The sequence below is a fragment of the Helianthus annuus genome, chromosome 13, assembly GCF_002127325.2.
Source record: "Helianthus annuus cultivar XRQ/B chromosome 13, HanXRQr2.0-SUNRISE, whole genome shotgun sequence".
Classification (NCBI taxonomy): domain Eukaryota; kingdom Viridiplantae; phylum Streptophyta; class Magnoliopsida; order Asterales; family Asteraceae; genus Helianthus; species Helianthus annuus.
In genome coordinates, this window is record NC_035445.2 from 18,650,583 (window position 1) to 18,671,415 (window position 20,833).

The 20,833-nt window shown below is 32.2% G+C and overlaps 2 protein-coding genes across 2 annotated transcripts; both read left to right on the plus strand.

Moving 5' to 3' along the window:
• The first annotated feature begins 2,043 nt into the window (after positions 1 to 2,043).
• LOC110897538 (uracil-DNA glycosylase, mitochondrial) lies at positions 2,044 to 8,972 on the plus strand. Its single transcript, XM_022144297.2, has 7 exons — positions 2,044 to 2,506; positions 4,659 to 4,879; positions 4,999 to 5,157; positions 5,256 to 5,286; positions 5,900 to 6,035; positions 6,882 to 6,965; positions 8,737 to 8,972. The coding sequence occupies exons 1-7, from the start codon at positions 2,050 to 2,052 to the stop codon at positions 8,801 to 8,803; spliced, it is 1,155 nt and encodes a 384-aa protein (XP_021999989.1). The 5' UTR covers positions 2,044 to 2,049; the 3' UTR covers positions 8,804 to 8,972.
• Positions 8,973 to 19,704: 10,732 nt separating this feature from the next.
• Positions 19,705 to 20,632, plus strand: LOC110897539 (extradiol ring-cleavage dioxygenase). Its single transcript, XM_022144298.2, has one exon. It carries the CDS (start codon positions 19,753 to 19,755, stop codon positions 20,566 to 20,568), a length of 816 nt encoding a protein of 271 aa, XP_021999990.1. The 5' UTR covers positions 19,705 to 19,752; the 3' UTR covers positions 20,569 to 20,632.
• Positions 20,633 to 20,833: the final 201 nt, after the last annotated feature.

Below are 20,833 nucleotides of genomic sequence, written 5' to 3' on the forward strand. Positions count from 1 at the left end.
TTTTTATGTGTTTTTAGTCCATTGCGTTTTAGGTAAAACACATTTTTTTTGTTTTCTGACCATTGTGTTTTAGAAAAAAAAGACATTTCTTTGTGTTTTCCAGCCATTGCGTTTTAGAAATAAGACATTTCTTTGTGTTTTTAGGTCATTGCATTTTACAGAAAAAGACATCTGTTTGTGTTTTTCAGTCATTGCGTTTTAGAAACAACACATTTTATCGTGTTTTTAGTCCATTGCGTTTTAGGTGAAATACATTTTATGTGTTTTTAGTCCATTGCGTTTTAGGTAAAAGACATTTCTTTGTGTTTTTCAGCCATTGCGTTTTAAAAACGACACATTTTGTTTTGTTTTTGGTCCATTGCGTTTTAGGTAAAACACATTTTATGTGTTTTTTTTGTCAATTGTATTTTAGGTAAAAGACATTTCTTTGTGTTTTCTGGCCATTGTGTTTTAAAAATACGATTTTTCTTTGTGTTTTTAGGCTATTGCGTTTTACAAAAAAGACACTTGTTTGTTTTTTTTCAGCCATTGCGTTTTAGAAATAACACATTTCTTTTGTGTTTTTTTGTCTACTGCATTTTAGAAACAAGGCATTTCTTTGTGTTTTTTTGTCAATTGCGTTTTAGAAAAAAATCATTTTTATGCTTTTTGTCCATTGCGTTTTACGCATCTGGGTTTCCGATTTTTTTTTCAAAAATATAGCAATAGTATACTCGTTTTAAAGATAAAAAACGCTCGTTTTTTGTGCAATTTTTATAAAAAAAATAATATCGTATGAAAGAGTTATTGACGTTTAAAAAACAGGGGGGGGGGGATTTGGAGTAGAGATAAATTATTGCTTTGGATTGACTAGAATACCCATACACAAACTTCCGCGCCTCCTTTTTTTATCAATTATACCCATTTAATCGAAGCCCTTGATTAATCAATTGACAAGATTACCTCCTAGCTTTTCTAACAAAAAAAAACTTCCTAAACTCCATATCTATACTGTATAATAAAAGAAACCACTTTCGGGACACTTGTCATCATATTAGGTCATCTCTTAGAGATAATTATTATTTTAATTTAATCTCTTCTAATTAATTATAGATAACCCCCTACTAAATATTATTTAATTTAATATCTTATATTATAGATAATCCTACTACTAAATATTATTAGTTTAATATCTTATAGATAATTATTATTTAGTTTAATCTCCTTCTCATTTATGATAGAGTAAATTACGATTTTGACACCTATGGTTATATCACTTTTACCCTTTTAGCCCAAAAAGAATTTTTTTATCATCTGAGCACCCAACGTCTTTTTTTTCTAACCATTTTGGCCCCTAACACTGACCTCATCCATTTACTTTTAGGGGCTAAAAGGGTTAGAAAAAAAACGTTGGGGGCTCAGATGTTAAAATATTCTTTTTTGGGCCAAAAGGGTAAAAGTGATATAATCACATGGGCCAAAATCGTAATTTACTTTTAATAATATTATTTATTTGAACTAATATATAACTTTTTAATGATTGATATATAAAATTACATGTGCTCAACCCATACAATACATGAGGTTCTTAAAAATGTAACTTTTTCATTATTTAATATATAAAATTAAATTTACTCAATCCGTACAATACACGGGGTTATTAAAGATATAACTTTTTTATTATTTAATATATAAAATTACATTTATTCAACCATGTAATAAACGAGGTTTTAAAAGATATATTGTTTTATTATTTGGTATATGAAATTACATTAATTCAACCCGTGTAATAAACGAGGTTTTAAAAGATATATTGTTTTATTATTTGGTATATGAAATTACATTTATTCAACCCGTGTAATAAACGAGGTTTTTAAAGATGTATTTTTTTTACACATGGTTTTAAAGAAATGAGGTTTTTAAAGATATATTGTTTTATTCTTAGTATATAAAAATTATTTATTCAACCCCGTGTAATACACGGGGTTATAACCTAGTACATATATATAAGTTTTTGTATTAACTTTATAAGTATTCCCTAAACCAAGAAACCCATTTGTTGTATCATGTATGCGTCCTTTCATCAAAAGATTCATTCCGCACCCCGCCCCTTTCAATCTCCTTGCTAGATTTCCCGCCACAATATTACTCCACCAACGCCAACACCAACAGTCTGTATTATTAGGAACTAATTCCAGCTTAAATCCCACATACAAAATGTCTTCCTCTAAACCCATTACTGACTTTTTCCCGCCATCTAAGCGCTCGAAAGTCGTAGCGTCAGCAGCACCGTCGTCCTTCGAACCTTCTTTCAAAAGAAGCTCCATTTCGGTTCTCCAAAAACCCACAACCACCGTCGCCGCTGCTGCATCTACCCCACCGGAATCGATCGATGATGATGATGGACCGGGCAAAGTTTCGAGTCTCACGGCGGAACAGAAACTTAGGGTTCAGTTTAATCAGTCGCTAGCTAAGGCTAAACGTAATCTCAGAGTATGTGCGGAAAGAGTCCAGAAGTCAACTTCAGGTTTGTTTGTTTGTTTGTTATCGTTCGTGAGTTTTTATAATTAAAGAGGGGTTCTTGTAATTTGGGGTTTTTTTTGGGAATTGGGTAATGAAAGTGAGGGTTAAGCTATTCTATAAACCCTCCTAAAAAAGAAATAATGTCAAGTAAAATATAACACAATGCCGAAAAATATAACTCACAATGTTGAGGAAAAAAAGATATAATGATGCAAATATATAAAAGACACAATGATAATAAACAAAAATTCTAAAATATACGGTCTATAGATCCAAAAGTGAAAACCTAAACTTTCACATGGTAGAGCTCGATGAGACTGTTCCAATGCCGTTTGAACGAGGTCAATCGGAGTCCGTTTGATACCCTTTGTACGACTTCTTATTTTTAGGTTCCTTTGTATTTGATCCTAAACCCTGAAAGTGAGTGTGTGATTTCATTGGTTCTGCTGCTGATTATCAGATTATGTGATCCCTAGTTAAGGCGGAAGGTAAAGAAATAAGTACCGTTAACATCCGTATGACAGGGCAAAATTGGTCACACGGGCATACGGGCCATAATGTTTCTTTGTAGGGGCGGTAGGGGTGCTAAACGGGTCGTGTTCGCGGGTTTAACCCGACCCTAACCCGAAATTTTTACATGATCCTGGCCCGAACCCGAAAATTGTGTCATATATATGAACCTGAACACGACCGTTCAACCCGTTTTTTTTTTTTTACTTTTTTTCTGCAAATTAATATATTTAAATTAAATTCTTACTTGAAAAACACAAATGTTTGTAATACAATTACATTTAATATATAAAATTTTATGTGAATTTCTCTTTTTAAGTTATTATATTAGAAAAAATTACACCGTTGGTCCTTGTGGTTTCTGTCATATTTCAATATTGGGTACTAATAGTTTTTTGTTACAAAATCAGGTGTTAACATTCTAATTTGTCACAATGTTGAATATTAAGGCCAAACCTTGTCACAATGTTGAGTACTAAGACCAAACCTTGTTAACTTTTTTGTTAAATCTTACTAAAATGACTAAAATGCCCTTTAATAACTAGATTGACTAATTTATGTTTGACTAATATGATTGAAATCAATTTTTCTGTTTTATTCATATTTTTTTTATAAATTTAAATGGATTTGAAGTTTATTATTTATAAATTTGAGTTTATAAATAATATGCTTGTAAAATAAACTTTTTAACTTAATCTAAATTATAAACTCGAAGTTTATAAATAATAAACTTCAGATCCATTTAATTTTATAAAAAATATTAATAAAACAGAAAAATTACTTTCAATCATATTAGTCAAATATAAATTAGTCAATCTAGTTATTTAAAGGCATTTTAGTCATTTTAATAAGATTTAACAAAAAAAGTTTACAAGGTTTGACCTTAGTACTCAACATTGTGACAAAGTTTGGCTTTAGTACTCAACATCGTGACAAATTAGAACGTTAATACCTGATTTTGCAACAAAAAACTATTAGTACCCGACATTGAAATTTTGCAGAATCCACAAGGACCAACGGTGTAATTTTTACTTATTATTATGACATAAAATACACACCCAATTTAATTTGTGACATAAAACATACTGTAAAAAATATAATATAATATAAAGGGGTTAAACGGGTTGACCTGAACCTAACCCGTTTAGTTAAACAGGTTCAACCTGAAATTGACCCGAACCCGTTTAGACTAAACCTAAACCCGCAAATTTCATGTTAGGTTCGTGTCGTGTTTTCGGGTCGTGTCAGAAATTCACACCCCTAGGTATGACTTGGTGTTGCTCAATCACATATGGCCCGTATGATGTGACCACTGATAAAGTCATAAGGTACGTATGAACATTTTCGTCTTGTCATGTGGCTTATATGATGACGTCACCTAGTGTCTGTGTAGCATCACTAGTGTGTTTATAGCAACACCCTTAAACAATCAGAACTAACCGATGGTTAATTCGTGCACATAACCAAACTCTCGAAACTCAGGATCTGTAACTTAAGTAGACAGTAATCAGATAATCAATCTGGAAACACAATGAAGAACAGTAAAAAAAAACTCTATGTGTCAGTGATATAATTACCTTGTTGTACACAAATTTTGATAATGTGTAACTTTTAACTTTTTTTGATACATTTTTGTATGTGTTTAGGTAAGGGGTTAGGGATGTTGAAACTGGAAGAACTATTAGTCGAAGAAACATGGTTGGAAGCCATTCCTGGAGAGTTTCAGAAACCTTATGCCAATAAACTGAGTGAATTTGTTGAGAGTGAAATACAAAGCTCTATACCAATTTACCCTCCACAACATTTAATCTTTAACGCTTTGAATTCGACCCCATTTGACCAGGTCAAAGCTGTCATCATCGGTCAGGTGTTTACTTCAATCTTGAGTTTGTTTAAAACTAAAATGAGTAATTTTTATTGGGATTTTTAATCATACATCTGAACATGAATCATCATCATGTATGAATACTAACACTGTTGTATTAGGATCCGTATCATGGACCGGGTCAAGCTATGGGCCTTTCGTTCTCTGTTCCACAAGGAATAAAGATACCTTCAAGTTTGCTAAACATGTATAAAGAGCTTCATCAGGATTTAGGGTGTTCAATTCCGTCGCACGGGAATTTGGAACGATGGGCCGTGCAGGTGAAGTGTTCATTTTTATTGTTCGTTTTAGGCGTTAGAAGTTTGAAATCTGAAAGCCATGTATTAACTGACATTACTCTTACTACTATTATATGCAGGGCGTTTTGTTGCTCAATGCTGTTCTTACCGGTAAGATACTTTACTTAGGAAATTAATTGAATATAAAGCGTATAAACGTGAATTGATCTGGTAACATACAAAATGCCCTTAACGTAAGAAGTTAACGTAAGAAGTGAAGGAAGTTTTTTTTTAATTTCTTTTCCCTACTCGTTAAGCAGGGGCAGAACCAGAGGGGGGTCAAGAGGGTCCGCTGACCCCCCGGACATAGAAATTTGTAAGATTTTTATATGTACAATATGAGATTTTTCTAGGAAAAAACATGTTTTAGAATCTCTAGTTTTAGCCAGTAGAAAAGAGAGTCTTATGATGACCCCCTGACAAAGAAGTTCTGGTTCCGCCACTGTCGTTAAGAATGATGTTTAAATGCAAAATATAAAAAAAATCGTGATATTACAATTTTGTAGAGTAATTAATTACTATACAAAATTACATAATTACTCTACTAGTGTAAAATCAAGATATTTTTTTTTTGATTTTGGGACTAAAATACGTGCTTAATAACATAGGAAAAAAAATTCAAAAAAAAAAAAAATCTTTCCTTCACTTCTCACATTAAGGGTATTTTGTATGTTAAGAGGGTGATTGTTGTACTTTAGTTTTTATTTTTTGTTATTGTTTTTAGTTCGGCAGCATCAAGCAAATTCTCATGCGAAGAAAGGATGGGAACAGTTCACCGATTCTGTAATAGAGACGATTTCTGCAAAGAAAACGGGGATTGTTTTCCTTCTTTGGGGAAACTATGCACAAGCAAAATCTAGGTACTTATGGTATTTGTTATTTTAGGTTAAGGTAGTTATTATTTTCTTTATGGGATAATTTCATATATCCAAATCAAAACTTATGTAGTATCATATTCGCCTAACAAAAAGTCATGGTTGTAAAAATCCCGATTAGTCGTCGATTAATCGCTAGTCGGAGGTTCACCAAGTAATTTTCCTCTAATCGGCCAATTAATCGCTAGACATCAACGGCGGCCCTAGGCAGTCCTAATCGGCCAAAAATCGGTGGTTCCGGACAAATTTGGTCATTTTCGGGTCAAACCTTGTATATTTCGGTGATTAATCTTGTCTAATTTAAAAAAATGAGCTGGTGAGGGGTTAAAACTTGTCTTGCTAAAAAATTTACACATAAAAATGTGTGCGTATATATAAAACTGAAGATTACATATATAAATCCCGATCTGATTATTTTCGATTAATCGCTAGTCCGTACCCCTCCGGCCGACTAGCGTCTAGCAATTCTTACAACACTAGGGCTGTAAACGAACCGAACGAACACGAACAAGGCCATGTTCGTGTTCGTTCGTTAAGAAAATTAACATGTTCGTGAATTGTTCACGAACGCATACCGAACATAAGTTTATGTTCGCGTTCGTTCGTTAAGGAAATTCAGTCGTTCACGAACAGTTCGCTGAACGTTCGGTTCGTTTACAGCCCTATACAACACTACAAAAAGTCATAATGTCAAATATCCTCGTATACATATTTTTGACTCACATAACCTTCTCTTTGTAAGGATCTAGGTTATTCGAGTTTGAAGCGTAAGGAAAAGTAGAAGCATATATTGATTAATGTTATGAATGTAACTGTGGAAATATTTTACAGGTTAATCGATGAAAACAAGCACCATATTCTTAAGGCTGCACACCCTTCTGGTTTATCTGCTCATAGGGGCTTCTTTGGCTGCAGGTTTTGTTTTCTATCGCCAATTTTAGAAAACTATTTACTCCAACATAATTACCCTAATTTTTTTACCTAAATATGTAACTTGATGCATTTATCGTCGTATTTCTTTCTACTGCAATATCTTGTTTACCTTGGTGAAGTATGATTAAAATGTTACATTAACATCTAGAACAAGGTGATTGCCTTGGTTTAAAAAAGCGCGCCTTAAGCGCAAAGCGCATCTAGGCGCAGGTCCTTGCGCCTTATGTAACACAAGGCGACGTCTGTACAAGAAGCGCAACCGAGGCACACTTTTTAGGGTAAAAATCGACCTGAGGCGCACACTTTTTGTACATGGCTTGTTTTTGTGCAGCTGAGTGTTGTACAACAGGCTTTTTATGTTGTACATTTATGTTTTTTTCATTTTAAAACACATATTAAGCTTCATTATAGCTAAATCATAGGTATTGGATGCTAAACACTTATGGGATATATAAAATAAATTTTATAATCACTTTGCGCCTTGCGTACGAAAAGCTCACCGCTTTTGCGCTTTACGCTTCGGTTTTAGACCCCGTCGCTTTTGTGCGCTTCCCGCTTTTTTAAACCAAGGTGATCGCATATATACCCATGAAAACTTAATATCGTACTTACCCTGCTAAAAAGGTTATTATCACATATATACATTCAGAACATTTAAAGTTTTGTACCCATTTCATTGAATACAATTTGTAATATGACTGTCATACCCTTCTCTTTCTCCTTGCAACTTTCATATTATAATGCAAGTTTGAAAATGAGTATATTTGATATTATGATTTTTGTTGAGTAAATAAATGTCATAAGTTTGAAAATGAGTATATTTGATATTTTGAAAATGACCGTTATGCCCTTCTTTTTCTCCTTACAACTTTCATATCATGATCTAAGTTTAAAAGGGAAGGTATAAATGTCATAAGTTTGAAAATGAGTGTATTTGATATTATGATTTTTGTTGGGTAAACATGGTTGATGATATACCAAGTTTTGAGGGGATATATGTAATTATTCCTAAGGATTATTGGATTTTAATAATCCCAACTATTCGCCGTTGGCTGCTAACAGTCCAAACTTCAAAAATAACCACTGGCAGTCCCAACTATTGACATATTGGCCACCAATGGGCCCTAACTAACAGAACCCTAATGCCGTTAGTCTCCGGTAAAACCGTTTTTTGCCGGAAAACTTATTTTTGGCCGGAAAACTCAACATTTTCGTCCCAAACCACTTTGTAACCTTATTACGGACCTTTAGGAACCTTTTTCTAGTAAAAGCTCTAACTATTGAAGTCGCCGGAAAACTCCTTTTCGCCGGAAAACTTCTTTTTGGCCGGAAAACTCAACTTTTTGGCTGGAAAACTTAACATTTTCGTCTGAAACCTCTTTGTAACCTTAGATCGGACCTTTAGAAACCTTGTTTCTGGCCAAAAACAGTTTTCCGGCGACCCAAGACTAACGGCATTAGGATTCTGTTAGTCAGGGTCCACTGGTGGCCAATATGTCAATAGTTGGGACTGCCAGTGGTTATTTTTGAAGTTGGGATTGTTGGCGGCCAACGACGAATAGTTGGGATTATTAAAATCCAATATTCCTAGATAGAAAGTTGTTTGTGAATCGCGTCAATTTTTTTTTGGAACTATAAACGGAAGTATGGCTATTGATCTCCGTTAGATGATGCATGTAATCATACTTGTATGATGTTACATTGTTTCTGCTAAGTAAAAATACTAGTAAGCGGTTGAAATATTAATTTGCAGGCATTTTTCTCGAACCAATCGGATCTTGGAGGAAGCAAAGACGACTCCTGTTGACTGGCAACTCTGATCCGAACGTTAATCATCGTCACAGGGTAGGTTTAACATGACGGATTTAATAGGTTCGACTCGTGTTTTAGCACATGATAGCAGTCTTTAAAAGAAATTTTTGTGATTTTGGTCTCATTAATCAAAATGTTCTTTTGTGGTGTGGTTAAATATAAATCTTTTTATCTGCTCATGTTCCATATATTTTCATAAAGATTTCTAGTTTTCATTAGCAGTCATATATAGGTGTAGATATCTTATATAACTGTTGTTTAAATGTTTTAGCATGGATACCCACTGAATAAGATAGTTTGTGAGCATCAATATTAGCCACATTGGTTACTTTTAGGGGTGTAAACAAGTCGAGCCAAGTTTGAGCTCACTTTTTATATTTAAGGCTCGAGCTCTGCTTAGCTCGTTTATTATTTTTTTTACTTTTATATACACATTGTTATTTCGTATACATATAGTACTATAGTAGTATTTTTTATGTAATTATATATTTATTATATTAAATAGGCTATGCAAGGCAATTCAAACATGCATATGAAGTGGCTTGAGCTCGTTTATTAAATGTGTTTTTTACCTGGAGTTCAATCTCTTTTAAGTTTGTTTCATTTCTAGCGAGTTGATCATGTGTAATTCACGAGTGACTCGACTTAGTTAGGCTTACACCCTTACTTTACACAATTGGCATGACATTGTGTTGTTTGTGTGGATGTTCTCGGTGGGCTAATTAACCCTTAGCCCCTTTTATATATATATATATAATGTTTTGTTGGCCGTTCAAAAAAAAAAAAAAAACTTGTGTAGCCTATAGGGTGTATGCATAACTAAATACACGTTTTAGACCAAACTAGTAATAAGACCCGCGCGTGTTGCGGCGTGGGTACATTGCAAATGTCGAACGGATTAGTCCAAACGTTATGTAATGCATTAATCATATGAAAATACGTGTTTCGACGTATCCGATTGAACTCAATGCATCATATAGCTGCATTGCGATTGGATCAAAACGTAAAGTAAATGAAGTTTATACCGTACACTCATAACGTGTTATATGCAACTCGAATCTATACCGTCAAGTGAACGAATTATAAGCGACCCGATTCATATGTACGAAACATTACAAAATAAAGTACGTTAGCACGAAAGCGTATACCAAATTTGCGTCGAAATATTAAAATGCAAAGTTTAAAAGTTGAGAGGTCGGTATAAAACATAGTAATGTAAATTACCAAAGTATAGGTAAAATTGTAAGCTACAAAACTAGGGATTAAAACAAAGGAAAATTTTATGTGCCAAAAATGTAATTTACAAAATTATATTAAAGTATAGAATATTACCGAATGGATGCTAGAGGTTATAATAACTCGCTTTTTTAGTAATATATATAATTATAATAGATGTAAAATAGAGGTGCACAAAAAAGTCGGGCCGTTAAAAAAAAATCCGAAACCAGCTTTTTGAATACCTGGATATTCTATACCCGAAACCGACCCTACCTGTAGGGTATAGATAGGGTATGCATTTTGATCTCAATACCTGTAACCGGAACTGATCATACCTGATTAATACCCGAAACCGGACAAGAACCGGAACCGGAACCGATTATACCTAGCTATTTTATCTTTTAAATTTATGTTGGTGCATTTAATTTAATTTTTTTACATTATACACGATGCATATTTAATAATAATAAACAAAAAGACAAGAAAATAGGGTAATAAAAGTGCAATACAGTATTTAAAAACCTGAAAATATGGTATTAAAAAACTCGGAAATATGGTATAAAAACCCAAAAATAGGCTTTTTTAATACCTAGTTTCATAAGAACGAAAACCAAACTCCACCCAAAACCGGGCACTGCACATAGGCATTGTTTTTTGGTCAAATAACCGGAACTGAAACCGAACCGGTTATAGTAATAACCAGTTCCAACCCTTAAAACAAGTAACCAAAATCAGTTCTATAATCAGAACCGATTATTAAAAATACTCTTTTTGTTCACCTCTAATGTCAAATACTCAAATCTTGAAATTTCAAATTTACAGCTAAGAAAATACATTTGACAACTAATAAAGCAAATGAGTTAAATGACAACTATGATTTAAGTTTAACCTATTTTGCTTAGAAAATGAAAATAATTAACAAGTTAAAACACATCTATACTATATTATAATACATGAGGGAAGGATTCCTAAAAGTTAAGAACTTCTTCCCCCATTATTTATAAATAAACCCCTAGAATGAGGGTAAAGTGGTCTTTTAAACCATAATTATTTTTTAGTCCCTCAATTTATTACATTTAAATCCTTGACATTTAACATAATTATGGGTAATTAGTTACACTCCCCCCTCCTCTTTAATTCTTTAATGTATTCCTGCGATATCTTACAACCCGTAATGTTTTAAAAAAATCCGAAGGTACCATGACGATCGGCACATTTTTTAAACGTTTCGATAGTTGTCTTTTTTAATTTCGTCATGCGTTCATAAAGTACAAATAGCCGATGCGTAAATGTACAATTTATTAAAGCCAACATTTGTTTTTTACCCAAGCCAACTTTGACCATTACCTAGCTACCATACATTAACATTTGTTTTTTACCCAAGTTTTTTATTTTGAACGGCATTAATAAACTAAAATATTCCCTAATTTTACTTGTACAGAGTCAGTTTGTTGTGACATGTTTAATATAGTAAGTATAGATAAAACTCACAACAAACTTCCTATTAAACATGCCACAACAAACTAAACAGGATATGTGCATCTTATTTTAAAAAACTTAAAACTCACAACAAACTTTCTAAATAAATGGATGACCAATCTAAAACTAAACCCTATTAGACTACTATAAATACATAGCAAACACTCACAATTCTACATTTCTATTGCTAAACAGATTTAAAATATGGAGCCAGTTCTGAATTCACTTGATGCAAAAAACAATCATGCGATATTGAAAAATCTAAGGTCGGTTCTATGATAAGTTTTGTTATATCGCAATAATGAATAATTGTTTTCTTTTATTTACTTTCATGTGAATACTAACTTATTTGATTTTTTAGATTCAACACACCAATTTAAACACTCCAGTTGTCGAACAAGCTTTTGTTAGTTTTTAAGTAATATTTTCCCTTATAATCTTTCATATTAACAAGTTCGTTATGTTATTATTTGGTGTTTTATTGTAGGATGATGGTGATAATAGTGTTGAAATTATTTCTTATGGTGCAATGTTCAGTCCATACAAGTCTAAGCTTCAACGTCAATTTAGTGAAGAAGTAATTTTAAAATTTATTTAACCTTTTTTTAAATTTCTTTTATTCAATATTTGTTCTTTTTTTAAATTTATTTAATCATTTTTAACTTTTTTATTAACTTTTTGTTTTTTAAGGATCGGAAGTATGAGAATCAAAAGAAAAGATCTAAGAGACTCTCTGAATGGAAATGGGTCGAGGTTATAAATTTAGATGATTCTGAGGACGATGAGAAAGAAGATGAATTAGATGATACTGCTGATTCGAGCACAAACAAGAAAAACGGATCAAAAAAGTAGAGATTTTAGATGAAATATATCAAGTGTTTTTATGTTTTTTTCATTTTCAGTTGTTTTTGTTTGATATAGACTATCCCATGAATAATAAAGTTTATTTTATATTTGAAGTTTATGTTTTGTGTTATTTTATTGCACTTATAATTTACATCTCGATTGAACTAATATACTTTAGTACTTAATCATGTTCGTATTATATAATCTACATGTTCGTACTTGATCATTTCCAAAGAGATAAATTCGATTACCAAGAATGACCAAAACATGAAAACTACCTCTTGGTTTGGAGTAAATTCAAGATATTCAATTTAACAGTCATGTTTCACGAGGATTTCGTATATATCCATTAGTGCCTTCTATAAAAAAAAAAAACTGTTGGACGACACGAGATATGAAAAAATAATTATATAATATTATAGATTTTTCGAATAATTTGTATTTCTTAAATAAAAAGATAAAGTTAATAAAGATATAAACTTTTACATCCTATTTTTTTTTATAAAAACTGTTTTATAAAAATATGATTTTTTAAATATTTATAAAAATGAAATTTAACATTAGTTAAAGGTGTTTAAAACGTACCTACAAGTCACCTACTATTTTTTACTTTTTACTTTTTCAAAAACGAAAATTTTAAAATTAAAGTTTATTGGACGAGTATGATGTGGATATTTAAAAAAGTTATGGACTTTAAACAATAAAATTATAAACTTTATCATTTCACCAACAAAATAAACTTACTTTATAACGATAGCAACTTATTTTTTATTTTTTGTCATTTGTTTAGTATTTTTTATTAACAAACGAATCTTTACATGTTTAAAACAATTTTTCTATACTTTATTTATTATTAATTTTTATAACAAAACAAAACTTTGATATTTAGTAGATAGAAGATAAACTATGTTCCAAAATTTTAGGAATTATTTAATACTAATTTACGGATTAGTAGATAGATAGTAAACTATATCCCAAAATTTTAGGAATTATTTAATACTAATTTACGATATTTAGTAGATAAATAGTAAACGATGTCCCAAAATTTTAGAAATTATAAGTCAACTAATAGAAAAAATAATTATTGCAGTTATTCTTGGATATTAATCTAATAATTTGCATTTTTTAATTAAAACGTAATAAAGTAATAAACTTTAAAGCTAAACTAAAAAACTGAACTTACTATGATATAAAGTTAATAAAAAATAATTATTTTATGAACATTTTTATAACAAGTAATATAAATAAAATACTCCAGAAATTTACAATCTTTACTAGATAAATTCTAAACTGGGTTCCAAACTTTTAGGAATTATAAGTTCAACTATATTGTTATAGATAATATTAGTCAGTTCTAAAATAATTATTTACCAACTTGACTAGATACATAGTAGTAGATTATGTTGCATATTTTTAGGGATTATTAGTTAAAAGTAGACTCATATAGATAAGATTAGTTAGGAACTAAAAATTTGAACTTAGTATGATATAAAGTTAATAAAGATATAAACTCTTATCATCCTATTTTTTATAAAAACAGTTTATGAAATCTTATAAAAATATAAATTTTTTATATTTGTAAAAACCCGATATTTAACAATTTAAGTTAAAGCTCTAAAACGTACTTACGAGTCAAATACTATTTTTTATTTTAATAAAAACGAAAATTTTAAACTTAAAGTTTATTGGATGAGTACTATGTGGATATTTATAAAAAGTTATGAACTTTAAAGAATAAAATTATACTTTATAATTTAACCAATAAAATAAACAAACTTTACAATTATAACAACTTATCTTTTATTTTTTGTCTTTTGATTATTAATTTTTATACAAAAAAAAACAATATTTTTTGTCTTTTGGTTATTATTTTTTATAAAAGAACAAAACTTTTACATATGTGTAAACTTATGACATATATCTACCACAATAATGTTATCATAAATATTATACGAATAAGAAAACTACCAGAAACGAGTTTTACAATGCAAAGTGTCGCCCCCGCCGCATCGCGCGGGCACCCTGCTAGTTTTAATAATGTACATAAGATGGGTGGCATGGTCAGCAGCATGTTATTTGTGCGTAAAAGCATACAACACCATGGTCCACACCCCACTCTTGTGGCTTTCACCCTTACTGGAAAAATTATATTTTTTTCCAAAATAATTGCACAAATTTGAAAATTTTAAAAAGAGAATGTATATTTGAAAAAATCTGTTAAACTATTTAGTTTTCTAAATCAATGAAATAGTTGTTAGTAACTTCAGATTCAAATGTGTTCCTTTTTTTTTATAGTTTGTATTAAAAATGTAATTTAGTTTTTATTAGGCTCCAGAAGCTATCCATTTGTTGACTAGGGTCCAAAAGGTTGTCCACAACAGTTGCTCATCAACAGGGGGGCAGGGGTTTGTCTTTAATAGACTAGGGTTTGCTATTCAGAAAGGGGTAGCGGCGCAGCTTGTTGCTCGCTTACCTGCAATATTGATGTAACTCGGCCTGTATTTTATATATAAATAAAAACGAATATCTTATATTAAAAAAAATTCATTAAAAAAAGTATCTAACGGTTGACTTAACGGTTAATCACAAATGGTCCAGTGATTAACCGAATCAAAGGTAGTTATATGTTGGTATTCATGTGGGCTTTAAACCCTTAAAAGGGCACCCTCTGATTCCCACTCTAACTAGTCCGAATGTCGAGTCAAACGTGCTTAGAAAAAGTCAACAGAAATGCTATTTTGCGATTTAATGCATAATCTGTAATGTAGATGATATGTAACCTGTTTAAACACTCATAAAACATGATAATAAGTATATTAACTAGTCTAAGCTTGTTTGATCCGACCATTTACTGTATTGACCCGGTTCGGAGCCGAAAGTCGCAAAGCTTTGATTTTTGCATTGACTTCAGTTCTGACCCGTTAAAGTATGATTTAGATATTCCTTAGGACTCTCTTAGGACCAGGTTACATGATGGTATAACCCTCTGTGTCCGGTTCGTTGTTTGTCCGAGTCTTTTACACATTTCCGTTAAATGCTTAAAAGTTGACCGTAACGTCCTTTTTGATTTAAAACGAGAATTTCGGACATGTGAAAGAATCATAACCTTAGTTACTGATTTCTAAGCATGTCCCTAAAATTTCACGTCAATCCGAGGTCCAGAATAAGAGTTATGCTAAATAGCGCAAATTTCGGAAACTTTAGTAATTTAATAGCGCAATTAGCATAACGCCTATCTAAACCCAGATTTCGACACCAAACCTTTTACACACTGATGTAAAATAATATTTTGGGATTTTTAAAGATTTTTAATTATTTTTAACCTGCTCATAACCTGCGGTTATGGCAACGGTTCGGTAAATATCGAATATACCCTTTTCGGCCATAACTTGAGTTCTACAAGGTCTTTTGACCCGATTCCAGTTGCTATTGATTTTAAATAATAAATAAAGTATTTTAGACTTTATAAACTATTCAGGAAACTCAGATTTCCAGTAGAACTCAGAAACCTCTATTATAATATTTAAAAAGACCGAAATACCCCTACGGGGCATAATATGAACTTAAACTCGTTACGGGCATTATGGAAGGTATCCTACTGATACCACAACCTCTTTAAAGCATATTGACTTAGGAAACCAGTGTAGGACTCTTATGGTTACCCGTTACGCCTTTTGCGCGCACGGTTCGGCTTATGTAACTAGTTTACATAAACTAGCCGAAACGGGTCAAACCATATTGTTTTGACCCCAAAATCCAGAGTGTGATTATTATACCCATATAAAACAAGTCTTCAAACTTGTTGGGTCAAAATCACATTCCATTCCCGGTTTTCGCCTTTCACGCGATTAAACCGTAACTATCCGTTGAAACTGACCGGTCTAAGCTACGGCTAAACTAAAGACCCGTTAGGATTCTAATAGGTTATTTTTAAACCTTCGTTCCAGACTAGGGGACCAGTAAAAGCTATCTGCAATTTATTTCGATTAAGGATTAATACTTGCAAAGGTAAATACTTTTAACTTATTTTCCGTTATACGGGCTTGGGTTACGGTATATAGTATACCGCTTGATCGGGCATCAAATTCTCCACCGATTGAGTGGGTAATTGAATAAATTTGATCGGCTCGTTTAAACAGTCTTGTTACTTAAAAGCCTTTGGGGGGTTAATGACCATGTCCCGGATATCCCTGGCATCATTTTACGAAATGGCCACGACCTAAGCGCGGAGTGTAGGCGTACACTCGTCAGTGCATAAATAGTCGCTGTGGTGTGTCTATTGATCTTTAACCCGGACTTGATCCGGGCTACTGAACGCATAAGGAACATGTAATTCGTTCACAAGATTATATATTTAAATAATTCTCCCAAGTTATAAAAGAGTTTGTGCCTTGTGCATTCAAATCAATTTTTAATAAACATTTTTCAAAAGTGTCGGTTGAATGTATTTACCAGTGTAAACTGACGTATTTTCCCAAAAAGACTAAATGCAGGTACTATGCGTAATTGGCTGGATATTCTCCTTAGCATCATAAAGAGTCTCGCAAGCTTAAGATGCCTTCGTCTGTTAAACAAAACTTATATTTTTATTTGATCCCCTGTGGATACATTTTCGACTATTCGTAATACTTTGATATTGCAAACAATGGTTGAAATATAATTATCTTTATGCTTCCGCTGTGCATTCATATATTGTGTGGTTTGACTATATTGTTGCCAACTATGTCACGGTAATCCCCCACCGGGCCCACCGGTGAGACACGTGGAAATCGGGGTGTGACATTTACATTATCTGTTCCTCTGGTAGGGTTCAATCCCAACACATGTGTTTCAACGTATCCGATCTAAAGCATTGTGGTTACAAAAGAAACGGAATCGAACCCAAGTTGGTTAGTTTAGTGAGGGTTTTACTTAACCATTACACCACACTTACATTTGTATCAAGACTTAGCGGCGTCAAAACATACAATGACTCGAATTTATAGCGTTGAATGAAAACATATTATATTTCACCTGACTTCTTTCCAAATACAATTTATGTCAAATGAAGACCAACAAAAAAGGTACGCAAAAATAAGCATATGCAAACGTATTATATTTGACCAGACTTGATTCCGAAAAAAAAATTATGTCGAAACGTGAATCTATATCGTTTACACTGAAACGAAAATTTATACCAGTACGTTCATTAAAATGTTAAAACGTAGACCAACTGTAAAATGTACATAAAAATAAGAATGAAAACGTATTATATTTAATCCGACTCGTTTCAGAAAAAATTTACGTCGAAATGTGAAATTATACCAACACGTACATAAAATAACCATGCGAGAAATGATTTTTTTCCATAAACTAAACAATGAAAATATGGGAGTAGATTTGAAAAGCTAGAACTTAAGAGGGTAAAAGTAACATTTTATAAGGTTATATAAATAAATTGATTATCAATTTTGAAACTTCATGGGCTTTTTGTCAAGTTTGAAACCTTAGGAGCAATAGTGTCACCGACATTTAATTTAAGGTTATATAAATATGTAGGGTGGGTTTTTTGATGGTTTTTTTATTATGGATACAAAATTTTAAATTGTGTGCATCGGTCACATACTACATGTTGGCATGAGTTGTCTATGATTCTATTACCTAGACGTTGTGGTTTCATTACGAGGTTCATTGTATTGTATTGATGATATTTTAGGATTCTTATTAATTAGAACCCATGTTTCTTTATAATTAAAGACCCATCTTAAAATCAAACCCATCTTCAAAACTTTCTACTTTTTGTGTTTGTTATTCCTATCTCAACTTTTATTCTATACAAAAATACCTGAGTAAAATCGTATTTATTTTTAGGCTTGTTGTGTATTAGAGACATTACACAATTATTCGGGGTAGTAGGATTCGTTAAAACATTTTTTTTGTTTTTCATTAAAACTTATAAAATTTACAAAAAAGATTTTTAACAATTTTTAGGATTTTTTCTAGGTTAGGCCTCTTTTATAAAAAGTACATATTTTCGTCCATATTTTTCATATAAAAAAAATCTGAAAGATACAATGGAAAAGAAAAATACTGGAAAAACATTATGAAAAGTTCAAAAAGATGTACTAGTTGTTCATTGAATAAAAGGTGATTTTGCACCTTATAGCTTGATGTTTATTAGTTAGTTGTTTGTTAATAAAAATTGAATTTTCATCACCTTAGCCCCTATTAAATATCCCATTTCATACCTTTAGTTTAGCCCCATTACAACCCATAAATAGCCCTTTTGACTTTGCTTAGTTTTTTTTTGTGTAAATTCACTTGGTTTTATTTTTTATATACTTTCTTTTAAATAAATGGATAAAATAACTAAATTGTCTAAACTTAACTATAAAATTTAAGTGGGTTAGTGTCAGGACAAATCATGTAAGGTTTTAACACCTAAATGATGATTCCTGATATTTTAAAAGGAAAATGACGTACACTGAAATTTGGTATAAACATAAAAGTTGAAAATTGTGATTTACCCATTTATTATCATTAGGGATGTAAGCTTAAAACCTTATCGAAGAAGTTATAAATAATTTGAATTTTTAGTTCTAGTTCCAACGATACTGATACCACGATGGCACGATCTCAAATCAATTTTACTTCGGGGTTGTTTGGTAGCCTCTTAATGACCATTCAGATGCTACCTCTTAATGGTTTAAAACCTCTGAATGAATAAGAGGTAACCTCAAGTCTGAATGGTTAAGAGGTAACCTCTGAATGGTAAATCATCACAAGTCACATTCTTCTACCTTCTCATTGGTAATATTCTTAATTGTTCCATTAAGAGGTAGCCTCTTAATGACCATTCAAAGGCTACCAAACAACAATCAATAAAGTTGTTAGCTTAAAAGCTTATTGAATTTACAAGAAAAACAGAAATAAAATGATATGTGATTAAAATATAGAAAAGGGTAGGTAAGGAGATTGAATAATCTTGGGTTATTATTCAATCCTTATAATATCTGGAATTTGCATTTTTATCGTATATTTATAGTTTACTCGTTGAGTTTAACCGTTAAAATCCATGTTATTTTTTTTATGAACGGTTCAATAAGTTTTAGAACAACATAATATCTTAAATAATTCAAAAAAGTAATTTAGTTATTCTTTTACACGATAATGTTTTACGTTACAATTCATAACGTGCGTGCATAGTTCAATATTTTTATATCAATTTTTTGTTTGCTACAATAGTATTACTGCAACGCACCTTAAAACACGTTTTTATTAAGTAGTCACTAAAAGACAAAAGTTCTAGCATAAGCAAGTATGATTGAAGCATGGGTTTTCATTTTCTTTATATATCCCCATATCCACAAGTTAGCTTGAATGTTCATTAATCATTTTCATTTGTTCTGATCATCAATAATTCTTCAAGATATTCATGTCGATGAAAATTCAAGACACATTTTACATATCCCATGGACCCCCTTCTTTGTGCCTCGAAGAACAATGTATTCCTCTAGTGCATTTCCTCCAATCTTTCCAACAAAAGGTGCACCCTATTCGCCCATCTTCCATCCTTCTTATCTCCGGCCACTTTGAGACTTCGTATCCGACGGTCAACGCCGTCTCCAACAGCCCATCCGATACCATATATGATTTTGAAGGTTTTCCCGAATGTCTTTACGAGCTCAAGTATCCGGCACCAGGAGCTCCAGAACTTGCTAAGAGAGTCAAGGAGCTTCTCATGGCTTCCGGGTTCGAGCGGGTTGACGAGGATGAGAATCGAGGGCTTGACCATGGTGCGTGGTCCCCACTAAGGCTTATGTATCCAGAGGCGGATATTCCAGTTTGTCAGTTGTCCATTCAGACGGACAAAGACGCCACTTACCGTTATAACATGGGTAAGGCGTTAGCACCACTTAAAAATGAAGGGGTGCTTATTGTAGGTTCGGGTGGGACCACCCATAACTTGGAAAAGGTGCAATTTGACACCAGTGTGGTGCAACCTTGGGCTCAAGAGTTTGATACATGGCTCAAAGAGGCACTAGTTGATGGAAGGTATGAAGATGTTAACAAGTACAAGGAGAAGGCTCCACATGCGACCATGGTGCACCCAACGCCTGATCATTTCTACCCGTTGCATGTCGCGATAGGTGCGGCAGATGCGAATTCCAAAGGCCAGCTTATCCATCATAGCTGGGGTTGGTCTTCTCTTTCCTATGCTACGTATAAATTCATGGTCCCGTTGAACTAGCATTTTGAATGACAATTCGTATTCCTATTTTACACGGGTTATAATAAAATATTCTCTTTGTCTATGTTTGAACCGGTGATTGTTAATAAATTACCAAGTGGGTTAGCCTGTTAGCCTCACATTGGCAACTTTCTATTTTAACACGTGATGTGATTGTTCAAAACTTTAATAAATATGACCTTTTTAGCCTCGATTGGTTGAACATCTACATGGAAATCAGTCACTTACGTTTATTTGTCACTTGAAAAGAAAAGAAGAAAATAAG